General features: G+C 36.2%; 3 protein-coding genes across 4 annotated transcripts; 1 reads left to right on the top strand and 2 right to left on the bottom strand.

The window, feature by feature from the left end:
• The first annotated feature begins 4,471 nt into the window (after positions 1-4,471).
• On the top strand, positions 4,472-8,052 carry LOC119796292. Its single transcript, XM_038304785.1, has 3 exons — positions 4,472-4,739; positions 5,741-6,005; positions 7,109-8,052. The coding sequence occupies exons 1-3, from the start codon at positions 4,699-4,701 to the stop codon at positions 7,778-7,780; spliced, it is 978 nt and encodes a 325-aa protein (XP_038160713.1). The 5' UTR covers positions 4,472-4,698; the 3' UTR covers positions 7,781-8,052.
• A 556-nt stretch (positions 8,053-8,608) lies between these two features.
• On the bottom strand, positions 8,609-12,017 carry LOC119796293 (atypical chemokine receptor 3-like). 2 transcript variants are annotated; one of them, XM_038304786.1, is made up of 3 exons: positions 11,923-12,017; positions 11,442-11,817; positions 8,609-10,054 (listed from the first exon to the last, which is right to left on the bottom strand). In XM_038304786.1, the coding sequence occupies exons 2-3, from the start codon at positions 11,802-11,804 to the stop codon at positions 9,527-9,529; spliced, it is 891 nt and encodes a 296-aa protein (XP_038160714.1). In that variant the 5' UTR covers positions 11,805-11,817; positions 11,923-12,017; the 3' UTR covers positions 8,609-9,526. The 2 variants fall into 2 exon arrangements, with proteins under 2 accessions (XP_038160714.1, XP_038160715.1); XM_038304787.1 differs by having other exon boundaries at positions 11,899-12,009.
• A 1,982-nt stretch (positions 12,018-13,999) lies between these two features.
• Positions 14,000-21,235, bottom strand: LOC119796319 (SUN domain-containing protein 2-like). Its single transcript, XM_038304821.1, has 10 exons — positions 21,092-21,235; positions 19,561-19,611; positions 19,440-19,478; positions 17,274-17,468; positions 17,028-17,165; positions 16,856-16,952; positions 16,529-16,644; positions 16,272-16,445; positions 15,881-15,970; positions 14,000-15,331 (listed from the first exon to the last, which is right to left on the bottom strand). The coding sequence occupies exons 1-10, from the start codon at positions 21,191-21,193 to the stop codon at positions 15,215-15,217; spliced, it is 1,119 nt and encodes a 372-aa protein (XP_038160749.1). The 5' UTR covers positions 21,194-21,235; the 3' UTR covers positions 14,000-15,214.
• Positions 21,236-21,395: the final 160 nt, after the last annotated feature.

Genomic DNA, 21,395 nt, shown 5'->3' on the forward strand with positions numbered 1-21,395 from the left:
GATAAGATAATAATAAGTCTTTAATGTATTGTGGTGCTAAACCATTCAGATAAGTATTTTAAGTCTATTCTCTGTGCTGCATATAGCCAGTGTAAGGACATATGGATATAATTTTATACATATTTGGGAGTATTAGACTATAGTATCAGAAGAACACCAGCAGTTGAGGTTTCTCATAAGTACGATTAAAAATAGTAGCGTAGTATGTATGTGTGTGTGTGTGTGTTGGTGTGTGTGTGTGTGTGGGAGGGGTGTGTGTATTGGTGCGCGGGTGTGGTGTGTGTTTGTGTCATGAGTCATTTCAGCCTTGGGTCAATGAAGGTGTGATCACTTATTTGAAATTCTGTGGAAAGAGAGGACTAAAACTAAAATTAAGAGCAGATCATAATTAAAAGATTAGGTTAAAACACTAAATGTGATCTACCCTACAGCTCATCACCTTTGTAGTCCAAGGGTGCCCCCTAGAGTCAGTTCTCAAACACAGCTAATGGTTAGGAACTGACATGGAAAGAGCAGAACGACAAAAAAAAAAAGGTCCAAAATAATAAGAAATCTACATTCAGACGTTGACCTGACAGTTCACATAAATATTCCATCACTTTATCCTATTTGTCTTTAACTTAGTTTTAAAGCAAACAGTGGGGACTATTTACAGCTATAATACCTTAAGAAAAAGACTTGCAGACTATCTTGTCTGTTTTTTTTTAAGTTAAATGAATTCTGAAAGTAATACGTTCATACAGGATAATGTGAAGTGGTCTAAGAAGAGGAATCGCCCAAACTTCTATTAAGTTGTAGGAAATAGCATTCCTGTAGAAGGCCTATGAGTGAGCAGTATGTGAGTTCATTTTAACTGGTTCATCAGGTTTTTTTCAAAGATCATTAGAGAGTGATTTAATCTCTGGTTTGCTTTGAACAAAAGCCTCATACATCAGTGTTTATAGGTTTGTAGGTCAGAGAGATACGAGGGATTGTACATTCCTTTCTCGGTAGTAGCAGTACGCTGTTACACTATCAACCTAGTATAAGCTACCAAATATAAAGAAGATGCAGTTGTTTAGTTTAGGTTTTATGGTATTATTATTACTTTGTGTATATGGTTAATAGGGAGGAGTAAATACTAGCTATAAATTGGCACAGTTACGTATTTTTATCTCTAAAACTATGTATGTAATGCTGTAGTTATATGCTACCAGGATTTTCTGTCTTGTTTTCCAATGACTTCCATTATTAATAGCTGCAGTCTCATATGAATGCATGTTCTAATCTACTGAATATCTGTGACGAAAGACATAAGAACTGCATGGCATCTGTAGGCTGACTCTAAAATGTTGTCATCCGATCTAGATTTAAGTTAAATTCTTGAACTTTGGAAAGAGTTCCAGCCTCTTACTCTCGTGTATCGCAATAAGAACATAAAAAAATGCTTCTAATTATTCCTCAACAGCAGATAAATCATGCAACTGAAAACTAGCAGCATGAAAGAGGAACTGAGGAAGCTAATACATTTTAAATTGGCGACTTAAAATGCCTATAACCGCTATTGGCTTTTTTCTTCTTTTTTTTTTGTTGCTGTATTTTGATTTGCTTTAAATAGACTACAGTCTTTTGTTTTGATCAGCAGACTCGCGTCGTATTTTAACCTCTTTACAGATCTTAAAAATTGCTTTTGAATTCCACCCTAACAGGTCCTGCCATTTCCTGGTGAAAGAGAAAATGCCTCATGAAGTGGTGTCACCACACAACATCTCAGGTATGTAATATTTTCACTGCTCCTGTCTTTTACACAGTTACAGAAAAAACACAGAGACCATTTTTTTTGGTAAATTCTCTTTTCTTTCTATTATGGTGACAATGTTTGTCATGGTCCTGCACTCTCATCATTATAGCTTGGTGTGATGACACTTTTCTGTAAAATATTGTGTAAAAAAAAAACAAAAAAACAATTGTATGCAGAACGAAGCCAAGCATAAATCAATGGACATATATGTTACAATTTCAACCAGTATAAATGTTTGTGAATATTCTTTATGACAATCCACCTTTTTACACTGAAACAACTGATAGAGAGGGTCAACTGATGATTTATTTACTGCAGAGGTTAAAATCTTTTCTATTCGACAAATTTTCTTCCACTAAATGTCTTCTTATTTTCTATTTCAATCTGAAATTATTGAGACCAAACAGTTGGATGTGTCCTCATCCCTTTCATCCATGTTTACAGTAAAAAAAAACGGACAGAGTGGCCAGTGGTACATGCAACAAACAGACGGCTGCACTAAGAAACACCTAAAGTCTGACGTGTATCACTGCCTGGAGGCGTCATTTGCCAAAAAAGTAGACTGATATAAATATTATATTTATATTGGAATTTTCTGATTTCCCTCAGACTTTTCATGACCCCTGTAAGTAAAATGCTTTTTAAGGAATTAAATTCTCCTTACTTGACCAGGGAGGGCTAGGTATGCAGATACACTGTTTTGTGTTATATACCTAAACTAAGCTTTTAATCAGTCTTAAAGCTTAGATAGCTATATAACTCTCTTAAAGCTAATTTTGTATAATGTCTATTTGATGCATATTTAAAGGCTGAAGAGTTTTAGCTACTTTTTACTCAAAACAACAATGGCTCTGTTGTCTTTGAATGTGATAAAAATGAGTTTAAAAAGCATCACAAAAAAGTAAAAGTGTGTTTTAGTTTAGAATATGTGTTGCTATTGTATGTGCTAGAAACCAAAAACCACAACCAAAAAAAGCATCCCCATGGACTAACTAGCTGCAACAGATATTGGGTGAATGAGGCCGATCCACCATTCTGATCCAGTCAGTTTTATTTTTAATTAGGCTTAGACAATATTTATTGTCATTTTGTATACACAGAGTGTATACACAGAGTGTATACAAAACAAAACGCCATTTTGTACAGCTCTCTGACATGTGTATGATGTAAACATTGTGGGAGAAAAAACGTGCTGCAAAAAAACCTCATTGATATGGTCAGTTTGATGCAGAATCTGTTAAATGATTTTGAGTTTTCTCAACAGTTAAACTATCTGATGGTAGTGGGGAAGAAACTGTTTAGGAATCTGCTGGACCTGCATCGAATGCTGCGAGGCCTCTTTCCAGAGGACAGCAGGGAGAACAATCCATGGTGGGGGGGGGGGGGGGGGGGTGTGAGGGGTCTTACGGGCTCGGGAAATGCAGCAATGGCATTAAATGTCTTTTATGGAGGGAAGAGAAGCCCCAATGATCCTATCTGCAGTTCTCATTACTCTTCTCACTTTCTACCAATCTGCAGCGCTGCAACCCCCACGCCATACATAGCTGGTCAGAACACTCTCTATGCTGCTTCTGTAGAAGGTTGTATTGATATCGTGCACAGCAATGCAGTTACAATAATTATTGTGACTTCAATTTTATGATTGCACCACTGATTACCTCAACACAGTGGCAAGTTCTCCTACTTAAAAATCATTGAGGGGTCTGGAATTGTTATTGTAGGTGCATGTCCACTGTGAGAGACATAATCTGTAAGAAGAATTTCAGGGTTCTAGTGTGGCCTAGCCAGTATCCAGACCTAAACCCAATAGAGAATCTTTAGAGGGAGCTCAAACTCTGTGTCTCTTAGTGACAGCCCAGAAATCTGACTGATCTAGAGAAAATCTGTGTGGAGGAGTGGGCCAAAATCCCTCCTGCAGTGTATCTAAACCTGGTGAAAACCACAGGGAACGTTTGACCTCTGGAATTAAAATCTTAGGCTACTGTACCAAATTTTAACATTGATTTTCTCAGGTGTTCATATACGCATTTCCAGCTGTATTATACAAATAAATAATAATAATAAAAAAATCATACATTGTGATTTCTGTTATTTTTTTTTTTTAGATCATGTCTCTCACAGTGGACATGCACCTACGATGACAATTTCAGACCCCTCCAATATTTTTTACTTTCTTTTGACAATTTTTATGTCAAGCATGATTCTTTTCCTCAAGTAGTTTGCGGGCAATTGACTCAACAGTGGTATCTGATCTAAATCAGATATCGGCCAATACGCTCAGTCCATGTATCAGATTTATACTGTTAATAAGCTAAATCTTATTAATTATATTCCAAAGTATACATGTTTAAGACCTCTGTACCTCTGAGAGAATAATAAGTGATTTATTGTCATTTTCAATTATGTTTTCCTGAGGATATTTGATGCATTAATAGGCTGTTAGTGCTCTGATAATAAGATTACCAGCTGTCATATTTCCATCTGAGCAGTAGGGGGGGCTGTAGAAAAAATAGACACGTTTACTTTGATTTTCAGTCAGTTAAAAATGTTCTCATATTTTATTATTTTTTTTAAGAGCGGGTTAGCTCTGCTGTCTCTACCCCCCAGATAAATCAAAACCTTCTACCCCGCCTTTAAGAGGCATCCACGGTGCATTCGCTACTTTAGCACCCAGTCTGTTATTTGCTACCGGTTGGTTACTTCCGGTTCCTGTGATGCCTCGCGCTAGGTTGAGTCCGCTCTGCTGTCTCTGAACCGATATGAACCATGAACACATTGATGTCGCCTGTTCCTTTAGGCACAGCGAACATTCAGTCTTAGGCATCTGTTGCCGGAAGCCTTGAATATTTTCACCTTTTGTGTTTTTGCACAAACCTTCCAGACGGATTGAATAAATAGTTGCAGGGTTTACCTCTTGGATGGTATTTAATTCCTGCAGAGTTAGGCTTTTATTCTGCAGGTAAGTCCAATCTTTGAACTTCTGACTCATTACAGCAACCTCCAGCTGATGACTTTGTGAAATCACAGCTAAATATGCGCCTTTAGATATAAAAAATATTATTCTATCGGAAATAAAACAAATTTGTTTTCAAATACAGCCATGAAATGCTTCATTTGCCTGCAAGTCACTAATATTCTCTGCGATCCGAGAGCTTATAGGCTCTTTATGCCCTAATTATTGCCCCTTTGTCAACATTGTCTTTACTTTAACTTCATGATGGTTCTTTTTTGCATCATGATCAATGCAGACACTGGTGTAGGAAACCTGCTGCTTTAACCCAGCCTTAATCAGAGCCTGTCATTCATTTTTCTTCCTTGTTAAATTAAGTTTGTGTTACTAACAGAGTATTACAATTTTTTTAAACTTCCATTTTTTTTTTTACACCAGATCAAACTTTATAACAAAAGAAAAACACATTTCTGTAGTAAAATCCTCCTGTTATTGAGGTTATTTGAGCTCATTAGGAGCTTTAGACAGAAGACTGACATTTATTATTGATGGGCCTCTGTCATGAAGATCATTCTCCATAAATCTCCTAGTTGGTTTTTAGTTACTTATCTATTAATTAGTTGTTATTTGAAACCAAAGTGCAAATGCATAGACTAGATGATCCCCCCCAATCATCAGTCACATGTGCTGATCTAATGTGGGAAATGTTCAGTCTTGTGGCCTGGAAGTACGATGACTGTAAGCTGAGTCATGAGGAGTTTCAAAATGAAATTTCGACAGATGTAAGTGTTTGGTGTCATATCTCTGCTTTTCTTCTATTTTTTATAGAAGAGGCTTCCCATGTGTTTCAGTTCAGAGCTGTTCATATTTATTATACTTTTAAGCTACATTATTTCATTGTTTATTAAAATTCTGCTGAATCCTGTTTTATCTAAGATGGAATTGATCTAAAATACAAATTGACATTTGTTTCAAACCTTATTTTTTTCTTTTATCTCCTGACTCTACAGCATGTCCTCCGCTATTTGCCGTCATGTAATCTGGCAGTCGGAGGGGCTGGTGGCTTACCTAAATCCCAAACCCTGGACCCCAGGCTCTGTGATCCTGGAGAGCAGTGCCCCATGCAGGCAGGGAGGCAGCATCTTCCACCTCACTGAGTCAGAGTATCTAACCTGGCTGCTGGGGGCGAGGACCGTAGCTGAGCTGCTGTGTGATCGGCTGGGGGTGAGGAGGTGTGCTCTGATCAGCAGACCCCACAGAGACAGACCTACTCAGGTGACAATTACTGTGAAGTAAAACTAGGGAGAGAATACAAAGATTTAAAGTTTTTGCTAATATTAAAAATAATATATAAATATATATATATATATATATATATATATATATATATATATATATATATATATATATATATATATATATATATATATATATATATATTATGTGTTACTATGGAGGAAGGTCCTTCAGAATGAGAGGCATATGTGCAAAAGTGATTGGATTTTTTTTTCTTGCTATCTGAAGTATAAATTAACCAACTATCAAAACTCCCCCACCCATTAAATGGAAAAGACAATACAACACTTTTACTTTGTTTCCTGAAAAGAAAGATTTAGCTCTTTAGAAGCATGTTTTTGACATAAAAACAGTGAGAGAGTGAGAAGCCACCACTCCTATTAAGGTCATTTTTTAGAAAACAATCAATGCAAACTTCAAAAGACACATCTGTCAAGCTGTTCCTGTTGTAAAGTAAATGTTAGGCCAAACTAGATGAGCTCTATCTATTAATTAAGTTTTGAAACTACTGATGGGGGTATTTTGGGTGCCATTCGTTAACCAGCTAAGCAGAACAATTAAACGTTAATATTCTACTTAACAAAGTTTCTTCCTATCAGATACCTGGTTTGAATATCAGCTCCGATTTTGACTAATTATAAGGATCAGATAAATGAGATACAATCCAGTGCACTTTAATAACTCTTATTTCTTTCTTTTTACTACTTATTTGTTAATAAATCATTTCTTACCTTTTGTCAACAATGTATATTTCAAGGCTAAAGCCTTCACTCACGTGGCGGGGTTTATGATTCGTTCATTCAGCAGTCGACTCTGATAAGTATCCAATATCGGCCGATGCGCTCAGCTCAAGTATTGATATCGGACTGGGTTGGAAAAACCTGGATCTATGCATCTCTACCTTAGAACTCTATTAGATTTAGCAGTTTCTTATCAAAATATTTTGCTTAGGTCTATCCTAAACAGATAAAACTAGATTATTATAACAGCTTATTAGTATCTTGTATTATGGTTCATTATTTTTAGTAGAATTAAGGATTTTTGTGTGTTTTAAATTAAAGCAGTTGGATCATATTTTACAGATCCGTGTCCTGCCACTTCATGGTCTGGATGTCGAGTGGCGCCCCCACCTGGCTGGAGAAGAGGAGCACAATGCTCATGACCCGGGGTACTGCACCTCCAAGACTGCACCCCGATGGAGTGATGCCAGCCTGACTGAGATTCAGCACAAAATCAGAGCCAAGCTGCTGCTCCCCGACGCCCCGCCTGACCATACCTTCCTTGGGGAAGATCCAGCTCACGCCGGCCTTTTCTCACGCATCGTTCGTGGGGAGGAGCAGCAGTGGCGTGTGTGGGAGGATGAAAGCCATGTCGCCTTTCTCACCCCGTTCCCCAACTCCCCCGGCTTCACTGTGCTGGTTCCACGGCGACCTCTGACCTCTGACATATTTAGATTAGATAGAGGGGATTATGAAGCTCTGGTGCTGGCCACCAAGAAGGTATCGCTGCTTCTCGAGGAGGGACTCGGTGCCTGGGGGGTGGGGCTTATCTTCGAAGGTTTTGAAATCGACTACGCTCACGCCAAGTTGATACCGCTGCTGCAACCTTCATCATCAGGGGCATCTTCAGATGCTGCAGCACCTCGGTCTACGGAGTTCCACCCCATTTACCCTGGTTATGTCACCTCAGAGGATGGACCTGAGGCTGACTCAGATACCCTGAAGATGATGCATGCTAAGATCACTAAAGCTTAACAAAGAAGCAAGCACTTTAATTCCAACTAAATCATTTTAAACAAAATTATTAATCTGCATTATCAGATTCTTTGACCAATCAGAACTGTATGCATATTTTCATCCAGAAAATGCATATAAATAATCTGTCTGTGACCATATGAAGAATTTAATATCTTAATACGTTTAAAAGGAAAACATGTGGAAATGTTGTCTGTTTACAACCTCTAACATGTCAGTTAATTCAGCCTTTAAAATAGCTATTTTTGAAAATAAAAAAAGTTTAATTTCTACTCTGACTTCTGTATTGTATATTCAACACAATGCTTGCAAACATATGCAAAAAAACTTTCAAATTAAATTGAACAAGGATAATTGTTTCTATATATAATTAGATGGGTGCATTTCTTTTTTAATTAGATGTTTAGTTAATCATTATACATAAACTACATTACATAAACTATATGACCACTCATTACATCACTTCTAATTAGTCCCACTGAGCATCTCTAGTCATGAAGCTAAATTGAAATGCCTGTTAAGTGTTATAAATCCCAATCTGCTTCAGGCTATCATTATACCTCACAGAGTGACATAACATCCTGCAGTTAGACGTTCAGCAGCAGCAAAGATCAACAAAAAATCTGTCTAAAGGTCTTTTCTTTTTTTTACCTTCTGAAGTAGGGTTTAATAAAAAGCCTTTGATATTTTAAATCCTAATTTATTTGATTTTGCCAACGAATAAACAGATGTAAATAAAAAAAAAATCTTTTTTTTTTACTGTGTAAAATAAAACAGAATAATGCATGCTTTATTAAAATGTTTTTGAATAATTTTAGTTTTGAATGAACTTTATCTGCCTGTGTAAAAATTAGATTGATGCTCATTAAGTTTAATGTATAAATAAAACCTATATAATAAAAGTCTACACAGGTTGCGATATAGACAGAAAAAGAGTTTGAAGAGGTGATCTTCACAGCATTTATTGACAATTTTCAACCCAACTTGGATGTGAATCAGATTAAAATGCTTTCTTTCTTGATAATTAAAATATTGAATCAGTTCTTGTTTTAGCATATTTCCTATTTCCATTCTTGATTTGAAACATTCCAAATGTTCATTAGGTGGTTGAGTAACACAACAGATTTATTGCATTAATCATCTAAATTCTTAATAGAGGAAAAAAAAAAAGAAAAATTAACTTCTTCATCACCCATAAATCTGTTCATCTACAGCTGCAACATACATATTGGATTTATAATAAGAACCACTTTCTGATGGACAAAATATCCGATCCAAGTCACTAAAACAGATCAAAGTAAAACTTGGGGATTTGCAGTTATGAAAAACACAATAGTAGCGTTGCCAGGTAAGAAAGAAATATTTTCCTTTCATAAGAAAAAAAAATCTAACAAAGGTAGTTACAATACCCTCTACATTTATTGCTATCATTGGTACAGGTGTGTCAGACGGTTTAAAGTCAATCAATGTTTCACTGCAGCAGCATTGTATCAGAATAAAATACTTAGAAAAAACAATTAGATGGCATCTTTTCTAAGTTCAGGGCAAAATTGTACCTAAAAAAAACTATTTGAAATATTATTTGAATTACATTTTCTAATTTTAAAGTTTTACTTTACTCCTTCTTTTAACTAAATAAATGTGTGGATGTATTTCTCTTGGTCTCCATAGCTACAATTTCTTCTAAGCCTTGCAGATGTCATTGCCATTGGGGTGTCAGTAAATATGGAGAGCTTTGCTTATTGTTTAAACCTTGACATCAGTCGGCGTTTCTGAGGCCTTCTTGCAGCACATACAATTCGGTCCATCCATCTTTGTGACGTAAAGCAGTGGCTCAATGCTGCAGCTCAGATCCATGATGGAGAACACGCTGATGCTGATCTGACAGCGGTACTCAAAATACGTGTAATAAGACACAAAGGGCATGAAGGCCACAGGTGGCAGGTAGTTGAAGACAATGATTCCCAAATTCTTCAGCACCATCTTAAAGGCTCTCTTCTTTACTGGGTGCATTGTTTCCTTTCCCGCCACTGAGTGACGAAGGACCCAGATGACGGAGATGTTGCAGAACAACATTACGGCAAATGCAAAGAGGATGACCCCACCGAAGATGCCACTCACGCTCATAATTCCCCAAACCCCCTTAATGATGCTGTAGGGCAGTATGAACATCCAGACTACAACACAAATGAGAATTCTGGTGACGGTCTCTTGGTAAGTAGAGAAAAACACGGGATGTACTACAGCCATGTAGCGATCCACACAGATACACACCTGAGGGCACACAGAGAGTTAGTATTTATCAAAATGAAGTAATCTGGCATCAACTATTTATTGGAAAGAGCACACAACCCAAAATGTGGTAACAAGGAACTAAACAGAATAGTCCTGTTTATAGGCATATCTCTTATGTAATCTAGATTTTTAGGCTTTTAAAGAGAAGTCACAGTGCATTTTTATGTTGTAATTTGGGATGCCATATCTTATGCATTAGAACCACTAACTTAAGTGGATTTTTATAAAAATCAACATTTTGCGGATTATTCTTAAGAAATTTGGTTTCCATTTAGATTGACCAAATCAATACTTTATAGAAAGACTTCTTTCTGCGGTTATAGCTATAGGTCTTTTGTTGTATGTTTACTCCATAGAAGAACAAAAAACAGGTCTTATCCCAGACTATTGACTGGATTTAGGTCTGAACTTTGATTAGGCCAATTAAACACACTAACACTGATCTAAGCTTTGATTTCTTGCTGGATGGTGGAGACCTCCCGCTTTCATTGTCCTGAAGTTAGTAATTAACTTTATGTAAAAAACAAAATAAAAAACAAAACAGAATCTGCAAAGATAGAAAAAAACAACTGAGTTGGATAAATAACAGGACTTGCCATCATCCAATTGGGATGTCCTGATACCTGATTTCTTCTAATTGAGTACAGGTACTGACATTGAAGTACTTGCTGATACCGAGTACTGATATAGGTGCTAAAAAAAAAGTTTTGCCAAATTTCAAAAGTTTTTATCTTTTTTCTGAAATGCTAAACAGACAAAGTCAGATGTTGGATCAAGAACAGCTTGGTTGCAGTACCGGTAGAAGGTTTTTTTTTCCCCAACAGGTAAGCGCCTCTTGTTGGCAGCAGCTAGGAAACTAAATTGTATTGATTCTGTGATCTTTGTCAAACATATTATTGCTATCAGTACAGAGTATTAGGTTGTGTTTTGCAAGTACAAGTATTAGTACTTAGCACTGGTATGGAGCACCATCCCTATCATGAGTTGTAGGATTGTCAAGGATGGACACAGTAAGCAGGTTTCTAATAATTCAACGTTTCTGATCAAAGCTTTTTCTTTCCACAACTGATTTCTACTTTGGTCCGAAACATGAAATGAAAGTAGAATACTCAGAAATCTGGGATTATAATTTAAAAAAAGCAAAAAGTTAAAAGATTAGGATTCGTTTAAAAGTAATTTAGTTTAACAACCTCATTTGAAAAAGGATGTTTAATAACATGTATAATTTTATAAATAAAAGATTAGAACACATTCAGAAAGAATGTCAAGTGTCTGTTAAATTCAGCTTCTATTTTTTTAGGGCCTTTGTTTGACCTCGTTTTGGTAAGAAATAAAAGACGCTTAAATATCTTTTTAAAAGACTTACAAGAAAGAGTGGCGCCAGGTCTTTCACTCCATATGCAAACCTTTGGAAGATCCAGATCTTCTCGTCACCCAGCTCCAGCCTGTTGACCATCTCTATTGTGCTCATCAAGCAGAAGTAAGCATCCAGCACGGCCAGGTTGAAGATGAAGATGTCAGATGTGGAGGTGTTCTTCTTCTTTGAAATGATTTGCCAGATGACAAAGATGTTACCCGGCGTCCCAACGACCAAGTTGAACACCTTGACCACAAAGTAGAAGACAAAGGGCTGAGGGGCCACCACACATTCTGGGTAATGATACCACAGAGGGCGAACGCGCCCACCCACGCTGCTGGTAGAGTTGTTGTAATGGCTGCTGTTCGACATTGTAGAAAGTTCACTGTAAAGCAGAAAGGTAATAAATAAAATGCTAAGAAAGAAGAATTTACGTCAAAGTTTTGGTTTATTATTCATATCTAACCTGTTAAAGCGTGTCACATCTTACCTCAACACAGCAGTGGTACTGTTGGAACAAATAGCTCCCTCTACAAGGACTAATGCACAGTTTTGGAGATAGGACACTTTTCAGATCATGTGATTCATCGTCACAACATTAAACTAAATTATAATTGGTTAATAATGAGAACTTAAGAAGCTCAGATGATATCAGCTGATTGGGTGGCATGGATATGGAAGGGCGGGTTTATTTTATACAAGCTTAAAACTTATTTTTCAAATCTTTTTTTGTTGTGCTTTTTTTAATAAAAAAAAAATATATATATTTATTCTCTATGAACTGTACTCCCACATCCAGTAATTTACTATCTACTGCATAGCATTAGCGACTCTTCCACTTTTCGCCAACAGCATGATGATTTCCCCATGAGTATCATATCTAGCGCTGCAGCTGAAGCTTCATCTTACTGATGTAACCTCAAGCTGTAAACAGCTGATGTAAGGAAGGCAAATGAGAAATCTAATGCAAGGTGTTACTGTAGTGCTTTGACTAACGTAGGGAAGTCCACCGTGGACACTGATGTGTTTGTGTAAATGTTCTCTGAGAAGTGTACATATTTTCTCTCTTTGTGTGTATCACCATATGAAGGAGAACAGGATTAAATATGAGTTTTGAGCTTCCGCAAAAAGAAAGAAAAAGTTTCAAAAAGAGTCAGCTGCACTAAGAGTAACACCTGCACTCGCCCCCGAAAACTAATTTTGTTTGACTGTTTAGATTCTTTTTCAGTTTCCTCGAAAAAGTTTTTCATGTGCAACTATTTTAATGCAAAAATGTCCTTATTTATTCAAATATAATTGATCTCCTGCAATTATCTTTTCTTTTTAAAGGAAACATTAGACCTTCAACTATGTGTTTATGGCAATTATTGATATCAAAATGAGACAAAAATGTTTCAAATTAGCTGGAGGTTCAAAATGTATATATGTAAAAAAAGAATACAGGCTTAAAAAACATAGACACATGTTATAGTCCTTTATAAAACATTATTACAAACAAATTAATGAAGTTCAAATGTAAACATATTGGTAAGTTTTCCCCTGTATACTTAATTAAAAAAAAAAGTCAAACAACGCATTTTTTTCATGTTTATCAAAGATTTATTTATTTAAATGCTTTGTGGAAGAACAGGACAAGAAATTAAACAACAAAAAAGCAAAGAAGATATAAAACAGCATGCTGTTAAAGGTATAATGGAGGATGTTTTCTGTCCGGGTGCATCATCTAATTGTCAATCATTCTGGTGAAATGTTTACGTAAGGCTGTCCTATTTGCTCCTCCCCATTTTCACTTACCAGTACTCAGTCTGACATAGTGAAAAAATCTTCTTTTGGAAAGTAAGCTTTATGAGTGATGCAAACACCAACTTTTAAACAGAGCGTGCACGAGGAGAAATGGGTTTGTGCATGCTCTCGCACACGTTTAATAGGTGTCTCCTCTCAGGAGCATGCTTTTTTTTTTTTTTTTTAAGTGGAGAGGGTGGGTCTTTTAAAAAATTTGCAGAAGTCCTCCACAATACCTTTAATAAACAAGATTTACAATTAAGAGTTAATTACTTTATTTAGACAGACATACATCGTTTAGTAAAGTGTGTTCATGAATAACCAAACTATTAAAATGATAAAAATAGAAAGTTTAGTTTAGACTAAGATTTCCTTTACTTTATTCATTCCTAGTTTGATATGAGAATGAAAAGGATGAAGATGCAAAATATATATATATATATATATATATATATATATATATATATATATATATATATATATATATATATACACACATATATATATATATATATACATACATACATACATACATATATATATATATATATATATATATATATATATAAAATGCCATTAGATTGTAATCACCAAGATAGAGCCTGTTAAATTAACTATTCCAAACAATTTTTTGTGCAGTAATATTTTTTATAAAGGGTGGTAATGATTAAGCCATCAAAACAATTTAAAACATAAACTTTGCATCAATTGAAAACTCTCTGATTAAGTTTTCAATTAAAAAGCAAAACATTAAAAAAAACATTTATTCTGATCCTGAGTTTTTGTTTTGTGCGAATTTGAACCGATGAATTAAAACAAATTACAATAACACATCTAGTGCATCACAGAGTAAAGTATTAAACATTCTTCTCAATCAAATTCAAATATTCTGTGCAACATATAAATCAACAAAAAGCTGCTGAAAGTCCTGCCAATTAACAGATTGAAATGAAACATCGGAATCTTTAAAAATACTTTTATCAGGATTTTCAATATTCAAAGCAAATCTAATATAAATTTACATATATATTATTGTCTATCAAATAAAAACACCTTTCATTTCAGGTTGAAAAGGTCATATAAAATCCTCTGTACAAGGAAGCAGAAAGAGATCTTTCATGCCTTTAGCATGGCGTCTTATAAAAGAGGTTAGCAACAAGGTTATTCAAGTATCTTAAGTACCAAAAATAAAACAAAAAACAGCACACTAGAGTCTACTGGAAGAGTGCAAATTGATGATAAAAAGCTGCATAAATACCATTATTCTTTGTAGAATAGTCAATCAAATTTAAGTTATTAATAAACAATACTGAATAAACATGCTTCACTGCTGCCTTCAATTATTTTTACAAGTCAGTCAAAAGGGGAATATCACCGCAGTGATCAAAGATTGTTTTTAAAAAGGTGCAAATAAAGTTTGAACAGACTAGACCTTCATTATTCTTATAAAAAGAAGACATGTTGAAATGTGTTTAGCGTTCAACATAATCTGTAACCTGTAATTAGTTATAAGCTGCATTTTAGAAAAAGTAAAAATGTTATTTTTTTCAGATTTATTCAGTCTGGATACTACTAATTAAGGTACAACTAGAAAAGTTCTCATATATGCATTGGAGGCCTATGCAGCAGGAAAGTCCTCATAAATACAAACGATCAGTAACAAAATATTAAACATGATCTAGTGGCAGGATTACAAGCATAAGGTTACCAGAATCTTATGCCGTTCAAAGCTCTAACTAGGTAGATTTTTTGTTATACCTTTAATCTTAGAACTGAAAAGCCAAATGTGCACTGCACAATTAGCTTCCCAATGATGTCTGTAACTTCAGCATTACTGGATGAAACCACAAAAAAAAACAAATCAAATACCTGCTGTTTTCCATACAGCTGTGTCACATGAGTAACAATACTCCACAGCTTTTCAGGATCACTTGGTCTGCAACTCATCAGACTTAAAATGAGAACTTTCGTGTCTTTAGGCGAGTGATGCAGAGGTACGCCTATGTGGAGGCGATCTTTCCATGAACACGGAAGCGGTACAGGCATGTGTACTCGGCGTGACCCCAGTTAGAGAGAACTCGCAGCTCAACAAACCGATACACTGCGTCGTTGGGGGTCTGTGTGAGAAAGAAAGAACAGGCAGAGGGATTAGTAATGATTAGTGGAATATTACATTCCAAGGCTTTTTGTGAGAAAATAATGCAATGTTCAACTGCACAACTTAAAAAAAAGTGACAGCAGCTAATGTTTGCCATGTGGGACGTTTTCTCATGCAGCTACAGTGGAGAAAATACAAAGTGTTTTAGCATTTACCAATAGAAATAAGCTAAGTATTCCAATTTGCACGCATTTGAATTAATCACATCAAGCAGAATGTAAACATCACAAGTAGGAAAGAAGCCTCTGCTGACAGCCACGCTGTCATAAAACCTGCAATTTGGAGGAGTGTACTTTAATTAGCTGGGGTTTTCCTAACAGCATTCAGGTAAAATCAAGACAATAGGTCGTCTAAACAACCAAACAACTCTGGATGATTTCAATGTCTCATTTCCAAATCTGAGAAACCATTTTAAATGGTTACATTCTTTGAGAATGTACCCCCCATCTAGACTAATCACTGTGTTAGAGCCTTATGATTATGTTTATATAGAGGAGATTGGACTTACAGGTAGTTTAAATGTCTGAGTTGACCCTCCGTTTTCCTCGTAAGTAAACGTCCCAAGCAGAGTTCCTTCTTCTGTGTCGTTTTTCAACCCCTGACAGAGAAAGAAACAAGCATGACCTTAAAGCTTCAGAAAGTTGCTCTAATTGTGGGTCCTTTTTGAGATATAAAGGTGAATCAATACGATGGATGATGATAGCAAGTCCAAATGATCCATAACACTTTGCAGGTGAGGACACTGACTTTGTCAACACTAGAGGTTAAGCTCTTTATTTAGAGATGAGTGATAGGGACATTGTAGGATTCAATGTTCCATCATTTTCCAAATATGAACGTTTTTTTTTTTTTTACTTTGTAGTCCAAGTGCTGCTGTTGTGGACCATCAAAACACTCACATAGACTTCAAAGTCTTTCGGTGCAGAGTTGATGTGGCCGGTGGGGGAGTTGTAGCGTGGCAGGTGGTCCAGAGTCACATGACTTATGGTGATGGGGTGTGACAGAGAGATGACCAGGTTGCCTTGGACTCCGTGGAATGCCCAACATTTCCCTGGAAGGAGAACCGGGTAACCCTGGGATGGAAGGAGACGGCAGGCTTGTTAGCAACCCTGGGAATGCTCGTCTTTCCCTACGAAGCAAACACGGAAATCTGTACCTGGATGACAGTCCGTGGGCTTTCAGATGGATACCAGAGAGGAAAACCAAAAAGAGTCACACATGCTGATCGAATGCGATACGTCTCTGAACACCGTGTGCTGACAATGCTGGCACCTTAAGGCACACACAGAATAAATAAGATGAACAAACTAAATGAAAATCATGACATGAAATCAAACTTAGATCCATTTCTGTCTACAATTACAAAATACATCAGTTACAAACAGCAGAATGTATTTGTAACAAACACTAATTGTTGGACATAATGATAACTCATTTAAGGACATGGAGATACTTGCAGCAGGTATTAAATTAGTCTTCACACCTTGAGTCTCAAGAGCAAAGTCTGCCATCTTGTCTGCCATGGGACGTCTGCACTCTGAGCAGCCTCCTTTGTCTCCAACCATGACTGCATCCTGTTCCTGGTTGACAATTGGAGCAACCTGTAAGTAACATTTTTGATTTTATAGTTTTGTGATTATTTACGCACCACATACCTTGATACGATCAGTAAACCACTTCTCCAAGGCCTGTTGGAGCTCTGGTGTGAGTTGATTGTGGACGGAGAGGGTGTCGGTTTCAGGACAAGGGGTTGGAGTGGCTGCTATCTGGATGGATGATAGCTCCTGGGACAGCTAAAAAACAGAGGACACAGAGAAATCATGAGAAGAACAAACAGAAACACAGAATCTAACTTCTTTGTGTAGTTTGTTGTTTAGACATAAATACATCAACTTTGTTACCTTAGCATTCTGGGTCTCCAGAGTTTGGATCTTGGAGCTGAGGCTAGCAGTAGCAGAGCGGCTGTCTGTCTGGTAATCTGCTATCTGTTTTCCCAGACCAGAAATCTCCTTCTCCAGGTTACGGCGAATGTCTGAGTCCGCAGCCTCCAATTTTGCTTTCATAAAATCCACGTCCAGTTGATGTTTCTCCTTCAGCTAAGGGGAAAAAGTATATAAAGGAGTTGAACAGATTTCTGAAGAGGTATAGTGTAACCAGAGATTGTCATCATATAGATCTGGAAGTAAATTGGTGATTGTGAATACTGCTCCTTGCTGTGAAAACAAAATGTAGCTTTTTAATGTGACTCCTGTAATCTGGAGCTACACACAGAATGCTAAGAAAAAGGACCCCCCAATACAGATTAATGCTGTTTGAACTTATTTAATTACTGTTATGCTTCAGACAATTTAAAGATTATAATACACTTAGATATAGACAAAATGCAGTTTTTATTTAATTGGGGAAAGGAACATCTAAACTAAGTTGGCACTATGTGGAATGAGTAATCATCCTTCAAGTTCAGTTATGAATTAACTATGATTAACCAACGTTTTCTAAGAGCAGAGCTTGGTTTCTGGTCATATGCAGCCCAGATTACTCCTTTAAAATCAGTTAAACAGCACCTGTCTAACAACTTGAAGTAAGCAAATCCCAATAGAAATATGTGATTTCTTAATGTAAAATAAAAAAGAAATTCAAAATTAAATGAGAAATAGAGTCCTTATAAAGTGGGGAAAAGCTTTCAGTCTGGAAGGGTTTTACCACTTCATAAAGCAGTGGGACTCCAGTAAATCTCATAAGAAGCAACGTCCATAAATGGAGAAGCCCCAGAGCAGTGGTAAACACTTCCAGGGGCAGTTAGTCTGCCAAAACAACTCCAGGAGTAACTGATGACCAATGAAGGAGGTTATAAAAGAACTCAGAAGGACACTAAAGTGGAGCAGGTCTCATCTAACTCATGACTCAAAAAGAGAAACTGGAATTAACATCCAGCAGTCCTACAACAGAAAAACCTGTTGGTAAAAAAAAACAAACCCAAAGGGCCTGTTGTACGTTTAACAGGGAAAAAACTTGATGATCCCTGGAACACACACACACACAAAAAAAAAAAAAAAAAAATATATATATATATATATATATATATATATATATATATATATATATATATATATATATATATATATATATATATATATCAGTCTAGCTAAACAATAGGGGAACCTTAGGAAGGTGTGTATGCCGTTTCATCTGTGCTCAAACTATAGCAGCATTTTAGAAAAAGCAGAATGTTGAGTAAGGCTTGGTGATGTAGAGTGATGCTCTGGGTATCTATGCTGCTCATAGGACCTGAGGTATGACAATAATTTATCCAACTATAATGTATGCTTTCTATCCAGTGACCTTTAACTCATATCCTCTTAGATGAATGGCTCAAACACATAATGCAATTATGGAGCGATCTAGTCATAGTCCAGATTTCAATCCTACAGGGAAACTGTGGCATGATCTTAGAAAATTCACAGGTTTGAAGATCCTCCAAATTAACTGAATTCAAAGAATAGCGGACCAGAGTTTATCTAAAGCAACAGAAACTACCAACCTGCAATTACATAATTTTTGCACTAGATGTCGCAATACTGTAACCTCAATTGTATCATTAAGGTGAGTGTAAACTTAACTAGATGATTTTGTTTTGCAAACAATAGAAAAAGTTGATCAGATTAAGATCAGATTGTGATTAGGCCAAGACTTTTTCAGCTAATTTTTTGATGTGAATTTTAACCTGGTGCCTTCAGTCTAGTTAAAAACAAAGTTTATTCAGGAGTTAAAATTGCATCATTTTCTGTTTTCTTGTTTCATGATGCGTGCATGGGAAATGGAGTCATTAAGTCGAATCTTAAAGTTTCTTGAACAAAACACACCAAAAAGAAAGTTGCATTTACGGCCCTTTAAATGCATATTTAATTACCTTTAATGCTAGAAAAGCAAGTCTGTGGAGATTTATCATGTTACGGGCTCTTAATCATTTTTAATAAACAAAAACACAATCCTATACCATCACTGTCTTGTATTGTTTTATAAGCTGTTAGAAAAAAAAGATGAACAAAAAAATAAATGAAACTAACCTTGGAGAGAAGCTCATCTTGTTTAAGCTGAAGCTCCATCTGCAAAAAGGCAAAAACAAACATTTATCACAGTTTGGAAGTTTAGAAAACCAAAACATTCTTTTGTGTTTATGTGCCTTACCAGAAACTGCTGCATCTTTGCTTCTACAGCAGCAGAAATTACAACTGGATCCTGGTTAAAAAGAAAGATGACTTTAAATCATATGAAGGTGGAAAACAAGACAACAAAAGCAGTGTGAGCAAACCTAAAACACATGACACTTTTGCGACAATGAGACCAACAATCCATTTTTCTTAGAATCAATGCAAAAACCAGCTTCTATTTGGAAACAAAGACATTACAATTGAGGGCATTTGAATAAATAAATTTTCAATTTGACAAGGCTACTCAAAAAAAAGTTTAGTCATTTGTTTTAGCCATTTAAAGGGGGACTAATTTGCTTTTACTGTCTTGCTGAAATATCTAAGTGAGCTTGATCTTATTGCCAAAAGCAAATGGACAAACATTCTCGTCAGCATTTTCAGCAAGAAAGCAGATTTCATGAGTCATTACAGCAATTAATCAGTCTTGAAGTAGCCCAGACTGTAATACTAACACCTCCATGTTTGATTGTGGAAATGAAACATTAATAAATATAATTAAAGGTAAAATAAAGGATTTTCGAAAATGTTTGAAAAGACCCACCCTCTTAAAAAAAAATGCTCATGTACAACCCTGTACCTGCTCCCAAGAGGCAACGCCTTTTAAACGTGTGCGAGAGCATGTGCGAGCCCAATTCTCCTCGTGCACGCTCTGATTAATAGTTGCTGTTTGTATCGCTCATACAAGCTTACTTTCCAAAAGAAGATTTGCAATTTGTCCTCTATGTCAGACTCACCACCGGTAAGTGAAAATGGGGACGAGTACATAAGAAGGCCTTACGTAAACGTATCACTAGAATGATTGACAATTAGTATTTTGATGATCCACCTGGAAAAAGGAAGCCATCCACTATACCTTTAACTAATGCTTTGCAGAGGTTTAAACTGTGGTACATCAAGTTGCTTCATTAAAAATGTAAAGTACTGAATTTGGTCATCCTTGATTTTCACTACTTAGAACTCTGACTGTAACTGTGGGAAAATGAGGTCTGCACTAAAGTTAAATTCAAGTTTCCATTTGAAACGCTTTCTTTTTTTTTTCTTTTCTTTTTCTTCTTCTGTTATATTTACATTGCAGTGTCCATATAAACTGTAAAACTCCCTGCATAATTATAATAAAGCAATTTATATGCATGAAACAAGTGGAGCAATATGGCAACTGCCATACTGCTACACTTGTGATAGTAAAATCTGTTGGGCTCTTTTTGGCATCAAGACAATTATTCTTATTGCCACATTGCCAGACAGGACACTGTTAAAAAAATAATAAAAAAAATTTATGTTTACAAAAAGTTAATATATGAAAAGAGTTCCTCCCCAAAACTAATGCAATAATAGCCTTTTTTATATGCTGTTTACTCCCCATTATCACAATTTGTTTGGGGATTTAACATTCTTTCGTGTCTTACAGAACAAATCTGTAAAATGGGAGAATCAATTTTACAGAAAAGTAGAAATCACATTAACCAAGACAGACAGTGAGATGTGCACAAGCTGTAGTTGAGCCGTACCAGCACAGGTGAGGGTATGATGTTGGGTTGAGGAGGAACGTTGGGAGTTGGGATAACAGGCTGAACCTTGGGTTGTGTTTGTGATGGAGACTTTGTGGTCATGAGGGAGATGAAAGAGGTGAACAAAGGAAGGAGCAACCAAAGACCTGAAAAAAAAAAATAAACAGGAGGGACAATACTTCAGATCAAATTAGCTGATCCCCAAGATCAGAGACGTTTAGCTTTTGCGTGACACACTCAGTCCCAGTGAGGTGGCACACGAAGCACGGCTGAACCCACCACCTACTCTGATTTCCTGGGGAAA

The sequence above is a fragment of the Cyprinodon tularosa genome, unplaced genomic scaffold (assembly GCF_016077235.1).
Source record: "Cyprinodon tularosa strain WSP-4 unplaced genomic scaffold, ASM1607723v1 ctg542, whole genome shotgun sequence".
NCBI classification, from domain to species: Eukaryota; Metazoa; Chordata; class Actinopteri; order Cyprinodontiformes; family Cyprinodontidae; genus Cyprinodon; species Cyprinodon tularosa.

Coding starts and splice junctions, on each gene's coding strand:
- LOC119796292 (XM_038304785.1), top strand. CDS start 4,699: ATGGTATTTAATTCCTGCAGAGTTAGGCTTTTATTCTGCAG. Junction 4,740..5,740: donor GTTAGGCTTTTATTCTGCAG/GTAAGTCCAATC, acceptor CTGACTCTACAG/CATGTCCTCCGCTATTTGCC. Junction 6,006..7,108: donor ACAGAGACAGACCTACTCAG/GTGACAATTACT, acceptor CATATTTTACAG/ATCCGTGTCCTGCCACTTCA.
- LOC119796293 (XM_038304786.1), bottom strand. CDS start 11,804: ATGTCGAACAGCAGCCATTACAACAACTCTACCAGCAGCGTGGGTGGG. Junction 10,055..11,441: donor ACCTGGCGCCACTCTTTCTT/GTAAGTCTTTTA, acceptor GTGTGCCCTCAG/GTGTGTATCTGTGTGGATCG.
- LOC119796319 (XM_038304821.1), bottom strand. CDS start 21,193: ATGACCACAAAGTCTCCATCACAAACACAACCCAAGGTTCAGCCTGTT. Junction 19,612..21,091: donor TCATACCCTCACCTGTGCTG/GTACGGCTCAAC, acceptor CTTTTTAACCAG/GATCCAGTTGTAATTTCTGC. Junction 15,971..16,271: donor CGAAAGACTTTGAAGTCTAT/GTGAGTGTTTTG, acceptor TTTCTCTGTCAG/GGGTTGAAAAACGACACAGA.